At 42.7% G+C, this 22,870-nt stretch overlaps 1 protein-coding gene, 1 long non-coding RNA gene and 1 pseudogene across 4 annotated transcripts; 2 read left to right on the top strand and 1 right to left on the bottom strand.

Moving 5' to 3' along the window:
* LOC110515169 overlaps window positions 1–9,167 on the bottom strand; it is a 72,302-nt pseudogene extending 63,135 nt beyond the window's left edge.
* Window positions 1,675–22,154, top strand: LOC118948927. Of its 3 annotated transcripts, XM_036973549.1 has the most exons (3): window positions 1,675–3,055; window positions 3,209–3,296; window positions 3,638–3,830. In XM_036973549.1, exons 1-3 carry the CDS (start codon window positions 1,871–1,873, stop codon window positions 3,814–3,816), a joined length of 1,452 nt encoding a protein of 483 aa, XP_036829444.1. In that variant the 5' UTR covers window positions 1,675–1,870; the 3' UTR covers window positions 3,817–3,830. The 3 variants fall into 3 exon arrangements, 1 of the variants encoding a protein (XP_036829444.1); XR_005042219.1 differs by lacking the exon at window positions 3,638–3,830 and adding an exon at window positions 21,476–22,152 and having other exon boundaries at window positions 1,675–3,296; XR_005042218.1 differs by lacking the exons at window positions 1,675–3,055; window positions 3,209–3,296; window positions 3,638–3,830 and adding exons at window positions 18,365–21,134; window positions 21,476–22,154.
* Window positions 13,062–14,994, top strand: LOC118948932. The gene is made up of 3 exons (XR_005042225.1): window positions 13,062–13,753; window positions 14,599–14,674; window positions 14,905–14,994. It is a non-coding gene; the product is annotated as an uncharacterized LOC118948932 (long non-coding RNA).
* Window positions 22,155–22,870: the final 716 nt, after the last annotated feature.

Raw genomic sequence — 22,870 nt, 5'->3', positions numbered from 1 at the left:
TAAGAGCATCCAAAAACTCTCTAGCCGGGAGTTTCAAACATCAGCAATACAAGCAGTGAGTGGAGTTCTTGCCAAAAAAGTCAGTAGTTTGAGCTTTCCTAGTTCAGTCGTTCAGTCTGAGTTAACAGGTGCTGTGTCAGGTCAAACATTGTCTGGCATTGTAAAGACAGAGTCAATTCACCCAGTGGGCTCAGCAGCGTCAGTAGTTGTTAAGACTTTCGTGTCAGATATGAAGTCCTTGGCTGAATCTGAAGAGAGTCCCCAACAGAAGAGTGCCTGGTCTGCTGCTGTTCACATTTACCACAGCATCCAAAACAACTTGAAAGATTATTTCGGCAAGCTTCAGCGATGTGCCTTAAAGAGCATTGTCACATCTGATGATAACATCACAAATGCTGAGTTTAAGGAGACAGTTCCACTTCCTTGCTTAGACATGAAATATAGGCCCAGTAAGAGTGAGCCTCAGTTGCCAGAGTCCACTGGTGCAGTTACTTTACAAAGAGGCCTAAGTGAGAGCTCAAAACTTCTTTGGGCAAAAACAGAGTCAGAAGAAAGCAAGCTCCTTCTGACAACTTGCACCAAAGAAGTCATCTCAGAGCTTCTGGTCTTGTACAACACTGAGATGTCAAAGGAGGACCCCCTGTACACTGTTGGAGAAAAAGGATCAGGCTTCTCTATTGAGAGAGAGAAATTTGTAGAGGGTGTTCTGGCTCAGCTTGGGGATATTGCCCATTCCAGGGCCTCATCACCAATAGTATGTGAGTTCCCCTGTCAAATTGAGGACAGCAGAAGTAAGGCCACAGCTTCTTTGACCAGTCTGTTAGATTGTATTAGAAAACTCTCAAGTGAGGAATTTAAGAGAAATGCCACTCAAGCAGTGAGTGAGTTCCTAGTTAAAAAGTCCACCAGTAGCTTAACTAGTGCACAGCCTGCTTATTCTGTAGCATCCAGGTCTTGTTCCATACAAAACCAGTACACATGGTCAAAGGATATTTGTGCGGATTCTGCTGCCTTTGGCATCATTGAAACATTTGTGGAAGACCTGCAGAGCTTGGCGCAACCTGTAGAAGTAGAGGAGAGAGAACCTGACCTCCAGGAAAATGCACAAAAGCTACAGAGCAGGATCTGGTCTGCTACCTCTAGTTTATATAACAATATTCAGAAGACATTAAAGGACTTCATCATTCATCAGCGGAGGTCAGACATGCTGAGCAGAATGTCTAGTCATATACCCACAGAGGACTCTGGACATCTTGAGACTAAGGAGCACATTTGTTTGGCAAGCCAGGACTTGAGGCAAGCTAGTAAGAGTGTGCCTCACTTGCACAGTTTGAACCTTGAAGTGGCTCTACACAGGGGTGTCAGCGAGAGTTCAAAACTTCTCTGGACTGAAACAGACGAGGCTCTACTGACCAATAGTACCAAAGAGGTCATTTCAACAATCTTGACCTCATGCGAGGATCAGGCATCAAATGCACCTTGCTTCTCCACAGTAGGAAAGAAAATATCTGATATGTCCCTTGAGGTCAACATGTTGGTAGGTGGTGTTCTGTCTCAGCTGAAGGACATCTCCTTGTCAAGGTCCCCAACACCATGTGAAGACATGTTTGAACGTCTCCAAGGTTCTCCTGAGCGAACCTCTCCAGTAAGTCTAAATTGCAGCACTGCTGCCTCCAAAGGCATTGCATCTTCCCACAGTCTTTCAACAAAGAGCCTCCAAAAACGTTCTAGTCATGAGTTCCAAACCAAAGCTGAGAAAGGAGTGAGTGAGGTCCTCTCTAGATCATTTAACATTGTGGAGGAAGGTACAACAGATAAGTACCTCCAGTCTGTATCTACATCCACCACATCTACTGATATTATACAAACCATGGTGAAAGACCAGCAGGAGCTCACCCAGACCACCCAATCATCTGACATGGTATCTGGAACCTCCCTGCTCACCACTGGACAGGTTTCTGAGAAAAGAATCTGGTCTGTTGCTCGTAACATCTACTACAGTCTGCAAAGTAAGATTACGGAGTTTCTCCGAAAAGATCTTCAAAGATCAGACACAACACTTGGTTCAATCCAAATCTTTACATATCAAAGCAGTCCTGCATCACAAAGAGCAAGTCTCGGCCATCTTGAGGTCAACCAGAGCAGTGTTACACCTGGTGGAAACGATGCCTGTGTGGACATTCCGCACAAATTACTACCTAAAACCACTGAGCTCTCAGGATCCATGCTGGAGGATATTGACACGATCCGTTGTAGGAGTGCTGACAGCCAAAATACAAGAAATACCTCTTCTTCACGCTCCTCCATCTCTCTAACACCTACTTCAAAATTAAGGCAGTCGAAATGGCACTTTGCCTTACCCGGGACTCCCATCCCCACTGAAGATCCTGCTCAGATTGACTTTCCCATTGTTAGAAACACAATCATTGAGGACTTCTTTCACACAGAGGACTTACTTCCTGTAACCTTTGTGGAAAAAGTCAGGCAAGCTGCTGGGGTGGTAGTGGACATTATGGTGGAAAGTGTTGAGAACACACAGGAAAATGGACAGGGTGCTTCTCATCTTGACGACCTCCGATCTGCTGTTAGGAAATTGAGAAAAATCATTTCCACTTGGACCATCCACATTTTCAGCCATGAATTGGTGGATAAAGTGATAGCCATTCAGGACAGCCACAGCACTCCACAGGTCTTAACATTGGAAGCAGCCAAAAGTGCTTCAGACTCCATTCTTTCAAGGCTGAAATGGGGAAAGGAACAATGTGCCATATCCAAGGAGCTCTCCTCTCAGCTTCTCCAGATATTTGCTGAAGAGACAGTGAAGTGCTTCCTGAGACAGTGGTCAGATGAGTATGAAAACATAAACTTTGATGTTTCAGTCCAGAACGATCCAAAGACTTCTACTTGCATGGTCATTCTTCAAATGATCACCAAAGCCACTGCTAAATGTTATTTTGAGTCCGCTACCAGCGTGGCCACCAGTGACATTGTAGAAGGCGTGTTTGATTTGGAAAGGGATACCATCAGCAGTACTGGAGAGCAGGTCAATACAAAGGTATAGTACACTTTCATGAATAACACTGCTGTTGACCTTTTATATGATTCTTTGTGTCATGGCATTGCACTGGTTCTTTGCAGTTGATATGCTGTACTTTAAGATATCGAAAACATTTCAGTTTGTTTTAATGTGCCTTTTCCCACCAACCAGGGTTCCAAGAATGTTAGTAAGAACCTCTGTCCTCAAGAGTCTCTGGAGTACCAGCCTCAGAACATTTCCCCTACTGTGTACTTTACAGGTAAGCCCTGCTGCTGTTTAGGCTGCTGCTCAGTCAAGACTGAGACATTATCCCTTTACCAGTCCACTAATTCATTTCGAAAGACATTGTACTCCTCTGAGTTGTTACCTATGACATACTGTACTGTGGGCTGGGTGGTAGCCTAGTGGGTTAAGAGGTTGGGCCAGTAACCGATAGGTTGCTGGTTCAGAATCCCTGAGTTCACGAGGCAAAATCTGTCAATGTGCTCTTGAGCAAGGCACTTCATCCTAATTGCTCCTTGTAAGTCTCTCTGGATAAGAGTGTCTGATAAATGAGTAAAAATGTAAATTGATGGCATGCTGGATGGTCTTTCGTTGCAGAGACGATGACAATATCTCATGGCTCCTTTTCTCCAGAGGGAATTTATGATATCGCATCGTCCTTCCCACTTGAAGAGAAGAGTCGCAAACCCTCCCTTTTCACCAGATTGTCTAGATCCATCACGAAAGGCTTTCTCAGCACATTCAAATCTTCAAGGAAAACCAAATTATTTAAATAAATTCCTCATTATAACAACGAGAGCATTCATTTGTTCAGATGAGAATCTAATCGTATTGGTCACATACGCCGAAAACAACTGTGAGATGCTTTATTACGAGCCCATTCCCAACAATGCAGAGTTAAAAAGTAAGAAAATATTTTCTAAATAGTAACACAATAACAATAACAAGGCTATATACAAGGAGTACCAGTACCGAGTCAATGTGCATGGGTGCGAGGTAGTTGAGGTAATACAGTATGTACAGTGCCTTGCGAAAGTATTCGGCCCCCTTGAACTTTGCAACCTTTTGCCACATTTCAGGCTTCAAACATAAAGATATAAAACTGTATTTTTTTGTGAAGAATCAACAACAAGTGGGACACAATCATGAAGTGGAACGACATTTATTGGATATTTCAAACTTTTTTATCAAAATAAAAAACTGAAAAATTAAGCGTGCAAAATTATTCAGCCCCCTTAAGTTAATACTTTGTAGCGCCACCTTTTGCTGCGATTACAGCTGTAAGTCGCTTTAGGTATGTCTCTATCAGTTTTGCACATCGAGAGACTGACATTTTTTCCCATTCCTCCTTGCAAAACAGCTCGAGCTCAGTGAGGTTGGATGGAGAGCATTTGTGAACAGCAGTTTTCAGTTCTTTCCACAGATTCTCGATTGGATTCAGGTCTGGACTTTAACTTGGCCATTCTAACACCTGGATATGTTTATTTTTGAACCATTCCATTGTAGATTTTGCTTTATGTTTTGTATCATTGTCTTGTTGGAAGACAAATCTCCGTCCCAGTCTCAGGTCTTTTGCAGACTCCATCAGGTTTTCTTCCAGAATGGTCCTGTATTTGGCTCCATCCATCTTCCCATCAATTTTAACCATCTTCCCTGTCCCTGCTGAAGAAAAGCAGGCCCAAACCATGATGCTGCCACCACCATGTTTGACAGTGGGGATGGTGTGTTCAGCTGTGTTGCTTTTACGCCAAACATAACGTTTTGCATTGTTGCCAAAAAGTTACATTTTGGTTTCATCTGACCAGAGCACCTTCTTCCACATGTTTGGTGTGTCTCCCAGGTGGCTTGTGGCAAACTTTAACCAACACTTTTTATGGATATCTTTAAGAAATGGCTTTCTTCTTGCCACTCTTCCATAAAGGCCAGATTTGTGCAATATACGACTGATTGTTGTCCTATGGACAGAGTCTCCCACCTCAGCTGTAGATCTCTGCAGTTCATCCAGAGTGATCATGGGCCTCTTGGCTGCATCTCTGATCAGTCTTCTCCTTGTATGAGCTGAAAGTTTAGAGGGACGGCCAGGTCTTGGTAGATTTGCAGTGGTCTGATACTCTTTCCATTTCAATATTATCGCTTGCACAGTGCTCCTTGGGATGTTTAAAGCTTGGGAAATATTTTTGTATCCAAATCCGGCTTTAAACTTCTTCACAACAGTATCTCGGACCTGCCTGGTGTGTTCCTTGTTCTTCATGATGCTCTCTGCGCTTTTAACGGACCTCTGAGACTATCACAGTGCAGGTGCATTTATACGGAGACTTGATTACACACAGGTGGATTGTATTTATCATCATTAGTCATTTAGGTCAACATTGGATCATTCAGAGATCCTCACTGAACTTCTGGAGAGAGTTTGCTGCACTGAAAGTGAAGGGGCTGAATAATTTTGCACGCCCAATTTTCAGTTTTTGATTTGTTAAAAAAGTTTGAAATATCCAATAAATGTCATTCCACTTCATGATTGTGTCCCACTTGTTGTTGATTCTTCACAAAAAAATACAGTTTTATATCTTTATGTTTGAAGCCTGAAATGTGGCAAAAGTTCGCAAAGTTCAAGGGGGGCGAATACTTTCGCAAGGCACTGTACAGGGTCAGTACTATAATTGTAAGCTATATACAGGGTCAGTACCATTATTGTAAGCTATATACAGGGTCAATACTATCATTGTAAGCTATATACAGGGTCAGTACCATTATTGTAAGCTATATACAGGGTCAGTACCATAATTGTAAGCTATATACAGGGTCAATACTATCATTGTAAGCTATATCAAATCAAATGTATTTATATAGCCCTTCGAAAATCAGCTGATATCTCAAAGTGCTGTACAGAAATCCAGCCTAAAACCCCAAACAGCAAGCAATGCAGGTGTAGAAGCACGGTGGCTAGGAAAAACTCCCTAGAAAGGCCAAAACCTAGGAAGAAACCTAGAGAGGAACCAGGCTATGTGGGGTGGCCAGTCCTCTTCTGGCTGTGCCGGGTGGAGATTATAACAGAACATGGTCAAGATGTTCAAATGTTCATAAATGACCAGCATGGTCGAATAATAATAAGGCAGAATAGTTTAAACTGGAGCAGCAGCACAGTCAGGTGGACTGGGGACAGCAAGGAGTCATCATGTCAGGTAGTCCTGGGGCATGGTCCTAGGGCTCAGGTCCTCCGAGAGAGAGAAAGAAAGAGAGAATTAGAGAGAGCATATGTGGGATGGCCAGTCCTCTTCTGGCTGTGCCGGGTGGAGATTATAACAGAACATGGCCAAGATGTTCAAATGTTCATAAATGACCAGCATGGTTGAATAATAATAAGGCAGAACAGTTGAAACTGGAGCAGCAGCACGGCCAGGTGGACTGGGGACAGCAAGGAGTCATCATGTCAGGTAGTCCTGGGGCATGGTCCTAGGGCTCAGGTCCTCCGAGAGAGAGAAAGAGAGAAGGAGAGAATTAGAGAACGCACACTTAGATTCACACAGGACACCGAATAGGACAGGAGAAGTACTCCAGATATAACAAACTGACCCTAGCCCCCCGACACATAAACTACTGCAGCATAAATACTGGAGGCTGAGACAGGAGGGGTCAGGAGACACTGTGGCCCCATCCGAGGACACCCCCGGACAGGGCCAAACAGGAAGGATATAACCCCACCCACTTTGCCAAAGCACAGCCCCCACACCACTAGAGGGATAACTTCAACCACCAACTTACCATCCTGAGACAAGGCTGAGTATAGCCCACAAAGACCTCCGCCATGACACGGCGCCAACCCAGACAGGATGACCACATCAGTGAATCAACCCACTCAGGTGACGCACCCCCTCCAGGGATGGCATGAGAGAGCCCCAGTAAGCCAGTGACTCAGCCCCTGAAATAGGGTTAGAGGCAGAGAATCCCAGTGGAAAGAGGGGAACCGACCAGGCAGAGACAGCAAGGGCGGTTCGTTGCTCCAGAGCCTTTCCGTTCACCCTCCCACTCCTGGGCCAGACTACACTCAATCATATGACCCACTGAAGAGATGATTCTTCAGTAAAGACTTAAAGGTTGAGACCGAGTTTGCAACTCTGACATGGGTAGGCAGACCGTTCCATAAAAATGGAGCTCTATAGGAGAAAGCCCTGCCTCCAGCTGTTTGCTTAGAAATTCTAGGGACAATTAGGAGGCCTGCGTCTTGTGACCGTAGCGTACGTGTAGGTATGTACGACAGGACCAAATCAGAGAGATAGGTAGGAGCAAGCCCATGTGATGCTTTGTAGGTTAGCAGTAAAACCTTGAAATCAGCCCTTGCTTTGACAGGAAGCCAGTGTAGAGAGGCTAGCACTGGAGTAATATGATCACATTTTTTGGTTCTAGTCAGGATTCTAGCAGCCGTATTTAGCACTAACTGAAGTTTATTTAGTGCTTTATCCGGGTAGCCGGAAAGTAGAGCATTGCAGTAGTCTAACCTAGAAGTGACCTTCACAGTTTTATTTGAGACGACTGTACAACCATTAAGATTAATTGTCAGATTCAACAGAAGATCTCTTTGTTTCTTGGGACCTAGAACAAGCATCTCTGTTTTGTCCAAGTTTAAAAGTAGAAAGTTTGCAGCCATCCACTTCCTTATGTCTGAAACACATTCTTCTAGCAAGGGCAATTTTGGGGCTTCACCATGTTTCATTGAAATGTACAGCTGTGTGTCATCCGCATAGCAGTGAAAGTTAACATTATGTTTTCGAATAACATCCCCAAGAGGTAAAATATATAGTGAAAACAACAGTGGTCCTAAAACGGAACCTTGAGGAACACCAAAATTTACAGTTGATTTGTCAGAGGACAAACCATTCACAGAGACAAACTGATATCTTTCCGACAGATAAGATCTAAACCAGGCCAGAACTTGTCCGTGTAGACCAATTTGGGTTTCCAATCTCTCCAAAAGAATGTGGTGATCGATGGTATCAAAAGCAGCACTAAGGTCTAGGAGCACGAGGACAGATGCAGATATATAAAGGTTCAGTACCATCATTGTAAGCTATATACAGGGTCAGTACTATCATTGTAAGCTATATAAAGGTTCAGTACCATCACTGTTGATAGTAAGTCTATCATACAGTTCAGTGTGTAGATGTGTATTCTGACCTCATCACAGGTCTCTCCCTAGACAGGTGTCGTTGGACGGTCAGTCTGTGTCCCAGGAAGCAGCCTCTGAGGAACTCCGCCCATCCATCCCAGGTGTCCAACCGTAGAGTAGCCCCTGGGAGACAGAGACACATGCAGGTTGTCCTCCTGGTTGCCATGAACCAAGAATGTGTTCCATACAGTCCATTTGTCTCTGTGTTACATCCATAAGGTGTTGAGCCAGAGGACCATTGATCTACTGCACAAGGAAGGCCATACCCAGGTCAATGGCGTAGTCGTGCAGCCGGTTGCAGTCGTAGAGTTGCAGGACGGTGGGAGAGCTCAGTCTGAAGGAGCTGACGGGAAGCCCACACTGCTGGGACACCAGGGTCATGAGCCTGGCCACAGACGTACTCAGGAGAAACACAGTGCCCAAGACTGAGAGGGTCTCCCCCCGTCACGGCACTGAGTCAACATGGGCCAGCATCCCTGTGGAACGCTTTCAAACACCTTGTAGATTCCATGCCCCAACGAATTGAGGCTGTTCTGATGGCAAAAGGCGGGGTGCAACTCAATATTAGGAAGGTGTTTCTAATGTTTGGTACACTCAGTATATATAAGTTAGGAGTCATATAATTACAGGGGTAAGATGAAGTGGCTCCTTTGCACTGATCTTAGGTCTGGTTTGTGCTTTTACTGCTAATGGTAAAGGTTAGGATTTGGTGAGAGTAAACTGATCTGTGCCCAAGGGCAATTTCTATCCAGAGACAAATCAAATGTCCATGCTATTTAAATTTATAATCTACCACCATCTCGTGGCACAAATTTGTAACAACATTTTCTAATTCATGTGCTGTACTGAGTTTTGTTCTATCACATTGAACACTAATCTGGGTGCAGATTAAATTGAACACTAATCTGGGTGAAAATTAAATTGAAGACTAATCTGGGTGAAAATTAAATTGAAGACTAATCTGGGTGCAGATTAAATTGAACACTAATCTGGGTGCAGATTAAATTGAACACTAATCTGGGTGAAAATTAAATTGAAGACTAATCTGGGTGAAAATTAAATTGAACACTAATCTGGGTGCAGATTAAATTGTTAACAGAAATATTATGAATATGTATTTCAATGAACCCAAAGGGCCTCTTCTTCTCCTACTATACGGCCTGCTGTGCTCTACTGTACTCTACTGTACTCTGCTGTGCTCTACTGTACTATACACCACTGGGTATACAGACTCTTCAGATACTGTTAGCGAACACCAGACTGAGGTCGAGGCGATTACATGGGGAAAAGGTTTATGACTGTAAGGGTGTTTGGTACAAAGGCAACACTACATCGGGCCACATTTCAGCTCTATCCCAGGTCAACCATACAATACTATAGATTTCCACTCTAGTCAACCAGCAAGAAGGAGAGACAGACAGAAGGTCTGGCTTTGACTATGTCAATGATGGGATGTGTAAGTAAGGAGTAAGGAACACAAATAAACATTATTCTGATGGTTACATTTGTACTTAGATACATAACCACTCTCCTTTGTTAGCAAATCTTCCACAGAACTTTGTGGAACAGAGTGAGTTCTGTCCCTGTCTGGCTCTGGACATGTACCCAGGGACCTCTGTACAACAACACTTCACACTCACGAAGCAGTGTTCTTACTAACCAATCACTCTACCATAACCATGGTCTCGGTATAAAGCAGTGTCCTTACTAACCAATCACTCTACCATAACCATGGTCTTGGTTGAGCAAGGGCAATTTTACTTTAAGTCTCAAGCAGGGTGACCTCAACATACTATATATCACCATACTATATACCACCACACTATACAGTGGGGCAAAAAAGTATTTAGTCAGCCACCAATTGTGCAAGTTCTCCTACTTAAAAAGATGAGAGAGGCCTGTAATTTTCATCATAGGTACACTTCAACTATGACAGACAATGAGAAAACAAATCCAGAAAAATCACATTGTAGGATTTTTAATGAATTTATTTGCAAATTATGGTGGAAATTATGGTGGAAAATAAGTATTTGGTCACCTACAAACAAGCAAGATTTCTGTCTCTCACAGACCTGTAACTTCTTCTTTAAGAGGCTCCTCTGTCCTCCACTCGTTACCTGTATTAATGGCTCCTGTTTGAATTAACTAAATCACCTAATCCTACTATATAACCATACTATATAATCATACTATATAACCATACTATATATCACCACACTGTATATCACCATGCTATATACAGTGCCTTGCGAAAGTATTCGGCCCAATTGAACTTTCGCAAGGCACTGTATATCCCCATACTATATATCACCACACTATATCTGAAACACTTTATGTTAATGATAGTATGAAGCTGTTTCAAGCAATAGCCAGCTCACTTTGATATGCATTTTCAAGCACGGGTAGAAACAGCTAGGTGTTCGGCTGGTACCTTCAGCAGGCAGCAGATGCTAGGGGTGATGCACTGCTAGGGGTGATGCCAACGTCTGTCAGGACCCAGCTGTCCCGAAGGATGGCACCAGCATAGCTCAGCTCCAGGAAGTACCTCACCTGCTTGTCGTCTGACAGTTGCACGTGGAAGTAATCCTGCCAGAGGAAGAAGATTGGAAACACAAGGAGCCAAAAAGCCACACAATAATTGTAAAAGTGTCCAATTGTGTACAATTAAGAAATAAGGCCCAAGGAGGTGTGGTATATTGGCCATATACCACAAACCCCCAAGGTGACTTTTTTTTTTTTTTCAATTTAGTGGTATCCAATTGTCCCATTGCTACAACTTGGGAGAGGAGAGAGTCCTCCGAAACACAACCCAGCCAAGCCAAGCCACACAAGCCAAGCCACACACTTGACACCATGCCCGCTTAACCTGGAACCTGGCTTCCAGGTTAAGTGGTGTCGACCGTGTCAGCGTGCACTGCTGCGTGCACTGCGCCTGGCCCGCCATAGGAGTCACTAGTGCGTGATGGGACAAGAACACCCCTGCCGGGACAAACCCTCCACTAAACCGGATGATGCTGGGCCAATTGTACGCCGCCCCATGGGTCTCCCAGTCACAGCCGGCTGCGACAGAGCTTGGACTTGAACCAGGATCTCTAGTGGCACAGCTAGTACTACGCAGTGCCTTAGACTGCGCTACTAGGGAAGCCCGAGGTGCCTTATTGCTATAGGGCAGTTAACCCACTGTTCCTAGGCCTTTATTGAAAATAAGAATTTGTTCTTAACTGACTTGCCTTGTAAAATAAAAATTTGAAGCAGAGCTTAATTTGTAAATTGGGAGGTGCTAGAACAAAGAGTGGGTGCTAGAGGGGGGGTTCTGTGGTACCAGAACTCATGAGAAAAAAGATCACCTTTTGTAATAGAGCATTGAACGCATATCATCACCTGCATTGCTTGCTGTTTGGGGTTTTAGAATGGGTTTCTGTACAGCACTTTGAGATATCAGCTATATAAATACATTTGATTTGATATCATCACATTTGGGTAGAGCCACTTATAGAAGGTGCACACATGGGGAACATTTTTAGTAGCCTAGGGTCCGGGAAAGTGTTGGCCTTTTTAAAACCGCATTTCATGCAATTCTACATCCTTTTACATGACTGGAGACTTTGGCATTATCTTTTTTTAATCCGCACAAATGATCGAAATGGCAGGCTACTTTGACACTGACAAACTTAGTATCTGAGATCAATAAAAACGACCTTGTCTTGAATCCATCAATAGCCTATAGGCCTAGGTTTGTGGAGAAACATATAGTAGGCTACAATATGAGGAGGAAATTAGTCCTAAAAATGCTTTCCAGTTTCACTGACTCACCCAATGATGCGCAGCTCACTCGCTGGAGATTGTCGATGCGCTCGTGTCAAAAGCCTATCTCTCTCTCTCTGTTTTGTAAAACAATGTTTGGGTTTTGATCAAATATTTTGGTAGTCTACAGCATAGTCTTATCTTTTCAGCAAGAGTCATTGCTTTTCAACCTGTGTTTTCCCTCGATTGTATTTGAAATATTGCAAAAGGCCTGTTTTGTCTGCGTGCTGTTTTTTCACTGACAGATTTGCCTCGCGTTCCCGACTGTAGGCTATTCTTTGTTATTGGGCTACAATCCGCAGCTAGGCTATTTAAAAAAAGAAGCTATTGGTCCTCTGTAGCTAAATTATAGGGCTTCTCATGACGTATTAGGCTATTCTGAATGATTTAATTTATTTCTGAACAGACAGCAGTAATTCCGTAACTTTAGAAAATTCCTCCAGAACCCTTCATGCAGCTATGATTCTATAAGGAAACAAATGATGAAGTGCAACTCTGGAGAGATGAGGGAGCAGGATAATTGACGAAGAGGCAACTCGAACTTTGATCGCTTTTATTATAATTGTTACATAGCAAAAAGTGAAAATTATTTTTCATGGCACGAGAGGTACCGGATTCGGCCAAGTATGTTCCGGAACAAAACAGTCCAGAATGGAAAGGTGCCGGATCCTGTTCTGGCATGATCCTGCTCAAATTAAGCACTGATTTGAAGTACCTAGGCCTCTACCTGCTGAGTATAAAGATTATTAAACTAGATTCAGTGGGCTTGTCATTCACAGTACTGATGAAAAATAAAGTATATTTGATCTAAATGTGGATATACGAGGACATCTAGTGGTCACTGGATTTAAAAAAAAAAATTCATGCAAGCTATCTTTTCACTAGCATGCGATGCCATATATTTGACGCAGGTATTTATTTTTCAACATGTATTGTCATTGACTGGAACAAAATATAATTGTATGAGCTATGCCTCTGTGTACCGGCGTTGTTGCACCCCTCTACTATCTGGCTTGGTGGGGCGATCTCGTTCTGCATGCCTGCTTCACTTATATTCAATGTGTCGTCATGCATTTGTGCATGCACGCTGTTAACGGTCATACCCGTCTTGCTAACTTAGCTAGCTCATCAACCAGTATTTTATTCGCGTTTTCTGCACGATAGCACTTATTAAAGCCTTGAAACTCATGGGGACCTCACTGTTACCACGGGTCATCGAGCTAGCCCTTATTTGGCAGCAGGGTTGCATCGGTTCCCACTGGATTTGACAGCTTGTTAGGCTGGCTAGCTAGGTAGCTAATTCGCTAACGCGAACTGTTTATCACGTAGCAGCCTATGCTGACTAGCATCGCTAGCAACTAGCTAACATGGATAAAGTCTAGTCGTGGGTCCACAAAATCAAACAAATGGTACTGAACTGATGACAAAATCATGTTTCGAAATTGTAGTAGCTATTTATGTTTTTTTTGTTGTTGTTGCTTAATGACATTAAGACAACCGGTCACGAATGCGGAGCCACGCCCTAAAATAACATGTGACCACAAGGCGTTTGTGATGCATTTATGCGTTCCAATTTTGTCATAATTGTCTGTAGGTTCCAAATTGCTTATGAGCTTGGCTGCCCTTCAGAAAGTAGCTGATTCTTGTACTCTACAGCTGTATTTTCCTACAGTTACTAATAATACTAGCAACAAAACAGATTTCATTCCTTAAAATGATTTTGCCAGATGGAAGAAAATAATAAGGTAGGCCTAAACTGTAATAAGATATACCTTAAAGACTGCTTGTGTTTAATCCTGAATCCAGTTGCCCCTCTTGTACTGGGATAAAACAATAGGGAACCCATGAACCTTATGGAGGAGTACATGTGTTTTGTAGACACACCTGGGTTCTAAACTGGCTGAGGTAAACATTTTCGGAAAGCCTTGGTTTTTAAATCCCGGTGAAAGCAGATATGTCAAAGTTTGTCAATGTCTTGTTGCCCTTCTATTTAGTTGAAACTAGCGAAAATGATCATTTTGCTTCTCTTAATCCACATTTTCTAGCAAAAAAACATGTTCATGCTTTAGGGCTGGTGGGCTGCATATATATTGGTAAAATATAGAGTGTGTGTGTGGGGAGGCCTGGTGGATATAATGGGGTATAGGCCTAACTGCTGTTTTGAGGGTGAAATTTCAACCACAGGATGATGTCATCATTGTAAACTAAATTCAGCATAGCCAAACCTTGTTATAAAATAGGTTGAATTTGTACCTTTGAAACCATGTCAGATTTTCAACATTATATACACTTTCAGAAAAAAACTATAGGCAGCACCTCAGCCCGGGATCGAACCCCATCCAGGGTTTTAACTACACCCAGCCCTGCTTAGCTTTAATATGTCACTGACTACTACCAATATGCTATTGTGAGAATTATTATTGAGAGATCTCTTAATAACAAAATATATTCAGTGTTAATATCGAAGTCATTCTAAGGGGTAGGTTTGACAAAGCAAATGAGTGAGTGAGTCTTTGACATGAAGACAGTGGTTAGATTCTGCCATTGGGACTGCTCTGATGTTTCCATTCTCTCCTGGATATGACCATAGAGCCTTGTCCCAGTCTCTAGACCTGCCTGTCTGTGTGATGGATGACCACCTGACCTCTGAAGCTGTCAATGAGATGGTAAGTTGACCTTGTCATTTCATATTACAACATTAATCCAATAAAATGTTATAGTGATGCTATCATTGGCAATGTTGACGTACCACAACCATCTCTGTTGTGTTGCAGTTGTTTAAATTTGTCCAACGTTGCCAACGCTCCTCCACTCTCTAACAGTTAATAATTATTTCAGTGTGATATTTGTTGTATATTAAGTTTGATTATTTGCAATATAATTACATTTCTACCAGGAGCAGAGCAATTCTACCAGGAGCAGAGCAACCTCACTGATAGAAACCACAGAAGATCTGACACTTATGGACTTCCTTCAAAACCTAACTGAGAAGTATGTTCTGTTTTCTTTGGTACTATCACACCTTCAAGGAAATAGGATCAAATTAGAAACTGATCAATCTGAAAAAAATGTTCAGTGCTAGAAAAGTTGTCACATTGCAATTTTGCCAAAACAACTGACACAAAGCAAGTATAACTTCACGATCAGGCAAATAATTAAATAAAAACTATTCTGCCACGCATCCTGATATGACAACATTTATAACAATATTGTTTTCAGGCAATGGAGGGGGATTCGTGAGGGTATGTTTGACCCGGTAAGATCATGTTACTGACAATTTAATCAGATTACCATGAAAACTCTGCCTAATGTTTAACCTTGTTCATAAGCTTTTGAAAGACGCACTATGCAACATTTTAAAACACTTCTTCTGTTTCTGGAATACAGCTGACAAAACAACAGCTTGCCGGCTTGTGTCTGAGGATTGTCCAGTTTTTATCGGACAAGCTGATGCAGATCATCATCCCAGGTCTTTACGAACTACTGGGCATCCAAGATGCTGCCTCTTCTCCATTGTCACAGATATCTCTCACAGCGTCACTCACCAGTCTGTTAGACGATAAGACTAACACCAAGTCCCGCGTGAGATTTACTGAGGCTGGTGTACCTAAGAGGCCAGGCAGTCGAAAGTCTTACAATAGCTTTCGCATCCCGACTCCCTACCCTTCCTCCAACTGTATGGAGCAGGAAGAGGAAGAAGAGCAGGAATCACAACTTAAGTTCAAGGAGATTTACCTGACTAAGGGCAGTCTGGGCAGTGGAAGCTACCTGCCCAAGGGGGCCATGAGGTATGTTCTTAAAGGGAAATTTAACAACTTCGTATTCATCTCCAGCATCACCATATGTGAAAATTACACATTTCCATGCTTTGTAGTAAAAAAAATATAGAGGGACGTAACTGTTTCCAATAGTGCTGAGAAATTAGTGCTTTTTGAGGTTGGTTTGGTTTCGATTCAAATATTTAAAAAATAATCACGGTTTTGGATTTCAATACTTTTTTTAGACATTGAATGCACTATGGATTATGTGTGTTGAATGCTGTAACAACACATAATAAAACAATGAATAAAAGTCCCATGATGGTAGTGACTGTCCATTACTGTTTATGACTTATCAACCATCATTTACTTTCTAATATAAAATATTTATTTGATGACTTTATTATTTCATTCCAAGTCATCAACTCATCTCTATAGAGCTGCTGCTTATCCTGTCTGACAAAATCACTATTTTAGTAGTTCTTCTAAGTAAATAAGACCTACTTTTATGACCGCTGAACACCAACTGTCAATCACTTAGATCATGTATTTCCAGGTAGAGAATCCTCGCAACGCAACTGCTTTTTATCTCTCTCATGCATTCTCTCGTCTCTCCGTCTCAGTCAATGAGGTTTCCGTATCTGCTCCACACAGAGTGGACAAGCAAGTGGGCGTGCAATGGATTATGGGAATTAATTGCCGTATTTTCTGTGCTAAACTATGTAGAATATTGGCCTGTTGGAAACTACAACTCCCTACTACATTGCATAGTTCGTGCTTGATCTGATTTATCTCTACAGAAACTGAGCATCGAGCTCACAGAAGAAGAAAAAAATTAACTATATGGAATTCAAATAATTGAGCCGACGTCGGTCAATTAGTTGTTTAAAAACCGAAAAATAACAAAAATGTTGGTTAAATGCTCAGCTCTAGATTCTAATGACATCATCAGTGTGCATCGTGTGATTTTAACCAATTATGGAGTAGGCATTGCCTGCTAATTGGTTGATGATGTCATAGAAAACACTTATCTTCCTCTTTCTTTTTTACCACAAAACATAGAAATGCCCATTTTTCACATATGCTGATGTTGGGGTGGTGCTGGAGATGATGAATATGAAGTTGAAACATTTAGAAATTTCCCTTTAACATTTCTTCAAACTGCCTTGTATTTATGATTGTCCTTGAAGTTATTAGATGTTACAGTATTTGAAGTTTATAGCAATTTGGATTTTTGTAGAGGATAGATATTGGCAGGATATCTACAGGCCAGTTTCAATACAAATGACTTATACAAAATACATTTTATTGGGCTTTAGAAATTAAGCAGTTAGGCTGACATCACACTAAGGTTTTTTCTCAGAGAAACAGCAGCGTTTTCCTCATTGTTTTCAATGGTGCAGATGTATTTGACACACTGAATGTGCATCACAGCCTTACATATTATTTGTTTGACTTTGATGATTTCTGCGTTTTTTTCCCCAAGGACTCTAACCTCTCTGTCTGATGTGCAGAAGAAAACAACCAACTCTGAGACGCTACAAGTCCTCTTAGGTGTCTCAGAGGATACCCTCGTCACCTGTGTGCAGGACAGCCTGCAAGGTTCTCTCTCCAAACTTGCATGCATGTCCAATTCTCCATCTGGAAGTGCAGGCTCTATGATGCTAACCCCTGCTGTAATGACAGAGATGGCTAAAGATGTCAAGTCGGCCTTATCAATGGTCGTTAAGAGTGCCTCCGCAAGTCAAACCTCTCTAGTGACACCGGTAAGGGGAGACTCACAGACCAAGGTGACTGAGAGCATGGTGAGAGAGCTGGCTGCTAAACTTGAAAAAGTTGACCAAGAGAGCAAGAGTCTAACAGTCACGACCACCATCTCTGACACAATTGTGGCCTTTGTTGACGAGAACCAACAGAATTTGCTGGAAGATCTGAAGGACAAGATCACGTTTTTGGCATCGCATGTTGGCTTCATTGAAGATCTTGATGCCCTGATAAGGAAATACGAGAGCAGCTACAATATTAGTGAATCTGGTTCCTCCTGCACGCTCACATCTAAGAGCATCCAAAAACTCTCTAGCCGGGAGTTTCAAACATCAGCAATACAAGCAGTGAGTGGAGTTCTTGCCAAAAAAGTCAGTAGTTTGAGCTTTCCTAGTTCAGTCGTTCAGTCTGAGTTAACAGGTGCTGTATCAGGTCAAACATTGTCTGGCATTGTAAAGACAGAGTCAATTCACCCAGTGGGCTCAGCAGCGTCAGTAGTTGTTAAGACTTTCGTGTCAGATATGAAGTCCTTGGCTGAATCTGAAGAGAGTCCCCAACAGAAGAGTGCCTGGTCTGCTGCTGTTCACATTTACCACAGCATCCAAAACAACTTGAAAGATTATTTCGGCAAGGTTCAGCGATGTGCCTTAAAGAGCATTGTCACATCTGATGACAACATCAAAAATGCTGAGTTTAAGGAGACAGTTCCACTTCCTTGCTTAAACATGAAATATAGGCCCAGTAAGAGTGAGCCTCAGTTGCCAGAGTCCACTGGTGCAGTTACTTTACAAAGAGGCCTAAGTGAGAGCTCAAAACTCCTTTGGGCACAAACTGAGTCAGAAGAAAGCAAGCTCCTTCTGACAACTTGCACCAAAGAAGTCATCTCAGAGCTTCTGGTCTTGTACAAGACTGCAATGTCAAAGGAGGACGCCCTGTACACTGTTGGAGAAAAAGGATCAGGCTTCTCTATTGAGAGAGAGAAATTTGTAGAGGGTGTTCTGGCTCAGCTTGGGGATATTGCCCATTCCAGGGCCTCATCACCAATAGTATGTGAGTTCCCCTGTCAAATTGAGGACAGCAGAAGTAAGGCCACAGCTTCTTTGACCAGTCTGTTAGATTGTATTAGAAAACTCTCAAGTGAGGAATTTAAGAGAAATGCCACTCAAGCAGTGAGTGAGTTCCTAGTTAAAAAGTCCACCAGTAGCTTAACTAGTGCACAGCCTGCTTATTCTGTAGCATCCAGGTCTTGTTCCATTCAAAACCAGTACACATGGTCAAAGGATATTTGTGCGGATTCTGCTGCCTTTGGCATCATTGAAACATTTGTGGAAGACCTGCAGAGCTCGGCGCAACCTGCAGAAGTAGAGGAGAGAGAACCTGACCTCCAGGAAAATGCACAAAAGCTACAGAGCAGGATCTGGTCTGCTACCACTAGTTTATATAACAATATTCAGAAGACATTAAAGGACTTCATCATTCATCAGCGGAGGTCAGACATGCTGAGCAGAATGTCTAGTCATATACCCACAGAGGACTCTGGACATCTTGGGACTAAGGAGCACATTTGTTTGGCAAGCCAGGACTTGAGGCAAGCTAGTAAGAGTGTGCCTCACTTTCACAGTTTGAACCTTGAAGTGGCTCTACACAGGGGTGTCAGCGAGTGTTCAAAACTTCTCTGGACTGAAACAGACGAGGCTCTACTGACCAATAGTACCAAAGAGGTCATTTCAACAATCTTGACCTCATGCGAGGATCAGGCATCAAATGCACCTTGCTTCTCCACAGTAGGAAAGAAAATATCTGATATGTCCCTTGAGGTCAACATGTTGGTAGGTGGTGTTCTGTCTCAGCTGAAGGACATCTCCTTGTCAAGGTCCCCAACACCATGTGAAGACATGTTTGAACGTCTCCAAGGTTCTCCTGAGCGAACCTCTCCAGTAAGTCTAGATTGCAGCACGGCTGCCTCCAAAGGCATTGCATCTTCCCACAGTCTTTCAACAAAGAGCCTCCAAAAACGTTCTAGTCATGAGTTCCAAACCAAAGCTGAGAAAGGAGTGAGTGAGGTAATCTCTAGATCATTTAACATTGCGGAGGAAGGTACAACAGATAAGTACCTCCAGTCTGTATCTACATCCACCACATCTACTGATATTATACAAACCATGGTGAAAGACCAGCAGGAGCTCACCCAGACCACCCAATCATCTGACATGGTATCTGGAACCTCCCTGCTCACCACTGGACAGGTTTCTGAGAAAAGAATCTGGTCTGTTGCTCGTAACATCTACTACAGTCTGCAAAGTAAGATTACGGAGTTTCTCAGAAAAGATCTTCAAAGATCAGACACAACACTTGGTTCAATCCAAATATTTACATATCAAAGCAGTCCTGCTTCACAAAGAGCAAGTCTCGGCCATCTTGAGGTCAACCAGAGCAGTGTTACACCTGGTGGAAACGATGCCTGTGTGGACATTCCGCACAAATTACTACCTAAAACCACTGAGCTCTCAGGATCCATGCTGGAGGATATTGGCACGATCCGTTGTAGGAGTGCTGACAGCCCAAATACAAGAAATACCTCTTCTTCACGCTCCTCCATCTCTCTAACACCTACTTCAAAATTAAGGCAGTCGAAATGGCACTTTGCTTTACCCGGGACTCCCATCCCCACTGAGTTTCCTGCTCAGATTGACTTTCCCATTGTTAGAAACACAATCATTGAGGACTTCTTTCACACAGAGGACTTACTTCCTGTAACCTTTGTGGACAAAGTCAGGCAAGCTGCTGGGGTGGTAGTGGACATTATGGTGGAAAGTGTTGAGAACACACAGGAAAATGGACAGGGTGCTTCACATCTTGACGACCTCCGATCTGCTGTTAGGAAATTGAGAAAAATCATTTCCACTTGGACCATCCACATTTTCAGCCATGAATTGTTGGATAAAGTGATAGCCCTTCAGGACAGCCACAGCACTCCACAGGTCTTAACATTGGAAGCAGCCAAAAGTGCTTCAGACTCCATTCTTTCAAGGCTGAAATGGGGAAATGAACAATGTGCCATATCCAAGGAGCTCTCCTCTCAGCTTCTCCAGATATTTGCTGAAGAGACAGTGAAGTGCTTCCTGAGACAGTGGTCAGATGAGTATGAAAACATCAACTTTGATGTTTCAGTCCAGAACGATCCAAAGACTTCTACTTGCATGGTCATTCTTCAAATGATCACCAAAGCCACTGCTAAATGTTATTTTGAGTCCGCTACCAGCGTGGCCACCAGTGACATTGTAGAAGGCGTGTTTGATTTGGAAAGGGATACCATCAGCAGTACTGGAGAGCAGGTCCTCACCTTTAACACAAAGGTATAGTACACATACATCTTTCATGAATAACACTGCTGTTGACCTTTTATATGATTCTTTGTGTCATGGCATTGCACTGGTTCTTTGCAGTTGATATGCTGTACTTTAAGATATCGAAAACATTTCAGTTTGTTTTAATGTGCCTTTTCCCACCAACCAGGGTTCCAAGAAAGTTAGAAAGGACCACTGTCCTCAAGAGTCTCTGGAGTACCAGCCTCAGAACATTTCCCCTACTGTGTACTTTACAGGTAAGCCCTGCTGCTGTTTAGGCTGCTGCTCAGTCAAGACTGAGACATTATCCCTTTACCATTCCACTAATTCATTTGGAAAGACGTTGTACTCCTCTGAGTTGTTACCTATGACATACTGTACTGTGGGCTGGGTGGTAGCCTAGTGGGTTAAGAGGTTGGGCCAGTAACCGATAGGTTGCTGGTTCAGAATCCCTGAGTTCACGAGGCAAAATCTGTCAATGTGCTCTTGAGCAAGGCACTTCATCCTAATTGCTCCTTGTAAGTCTCTCTGGATAAGAGTGTCTGATAAATGAGTAAAAATGTAAATTGATGGCATGCTGGATGGTCTTTCGTTGCAGAGACGATGACAACATCTCATGGCTCCTTTTCTCCAGAGGGAATTTATGATATCGCATCGTCCTTCCCACTTGAAGAGAAGAGTCGCAAACCCTCCCTTTTCACCAGATTGTCTAGATCCATCACGAAAGGCTTTCTCAGCCCATTCAAATCTTCAAGGAAAACCAAATTATTTAAATAAATTCCTCATTATAACAACGAGAGCATTCATTTGTTCAGATGAGAATCTAATCGTATTGGTCACATACGCCGAAAACAACTGTGAGATGCTTTATTACGAGCCCATTCCCAACAATGCAGAGTTAAAAAGTAAGAAAATATTTTCTAAATAGTAACACAATAACAATAACAAGGCTATATACAAGGAGTACCAGTACCGAGTCAATGTGCATGGGTGCGAGGTAGTTGAGGTAATACAGTATGTACATGTAGGTAAGGGTAAAAGTGACTAGGCAATCAGGATAGATAATAAACACAGTAGCAGCAGCTAGTGTGAAAGTCGGACAGTGAATGTGTGGGTAGAGTGTAGTGAGTGTGCATCGAGCCAATTCAAGAGAGTCAGTGGAAAACAATTAGAAAAATACATCAATAACCAAGGGGGTCAATGCAAATAGTGCAGGTGGCCATTTAATTAACGTTCAGCAGTCTAATGACTTGGGGGTAGAAGCTGTTCAGCAGTCTAATGGCTTGGGGGTAGAAGCTGTTCAGCAGTCTTATGGCTTGGGGGTAGAAGCTGTTCAGCAGTCTAATGGCTTGGGGTAGAAGCTGTTCAGCAGTCTAATGACTTGGGGGTAGAAGCTGTTCAGCAGTCTAATGACTTGGGGGTAGAAGCTGTTCAGCAGTCTAATGACTTGGGGGTAGAAGCTGTTCAGCAGTCTAATGACTTGGGGGTAGAAGCTGTTCAGCAGTCTAATGACTTGGGGGTAGAAGCTGTTCAGCAGTCTAATGACTTTGGGGTAGAAGCTGTTCAGCAGTCTAATGACTTTGGGGTAGAAGCTGTTCAGCAGTCTAATGACTTGGGGGTGGAAGCTGTTCAGCAGTCTAATGGCTTGGGGATAGAAGCTGTTCAGCAGTCTAATGACTTGGGGGTGGAAGCTGTTCAGCAGTCTAATGACTTGGGGGTAGAAGCTGTTAAGGAGCCTTTTGTCCCAGACTTGGTGCTCTCGTATCGCTTGCCGTGTGGTAGCAGAGTGAACAGTCTATGACTTGGGTGGTTGGAGCCTTTTGCCAATCATTTACATATCACTTATTTTATTTTTATTTGATTTGATGTCATATTGTAAACGTATGTATCTGTTTGGCTGAAAATTTTGATTTTGAAAACAATGAATGTCTACAAGTGCTTCATAAAACAGTTATATTTATTTAAGTATTTTCAAAAGACAGCAAATAGCCAA

Source organism: Oncorhynchus mykiss, unplaced genomic scaffold, assembly GCF_013265735.2.
Source record: "Oncorhynchus mykiss isolate Arlee unplaced genomic scaffold, USDA_OmykA_1.1 un_scaffold_266, whole genome shotgun sequence".
Lineage (NCBI taxonomy): Eukaryota > Metazoa > Chordata > Actinopteri > Salmoniformes > Salmonidae > Oncorhynchus > Oncorhynchus mykiss.
Note: the sequence above shows the minus strand (reverse complement) of the source record. Positions and strands in the feature narration are given on the sequence as shown.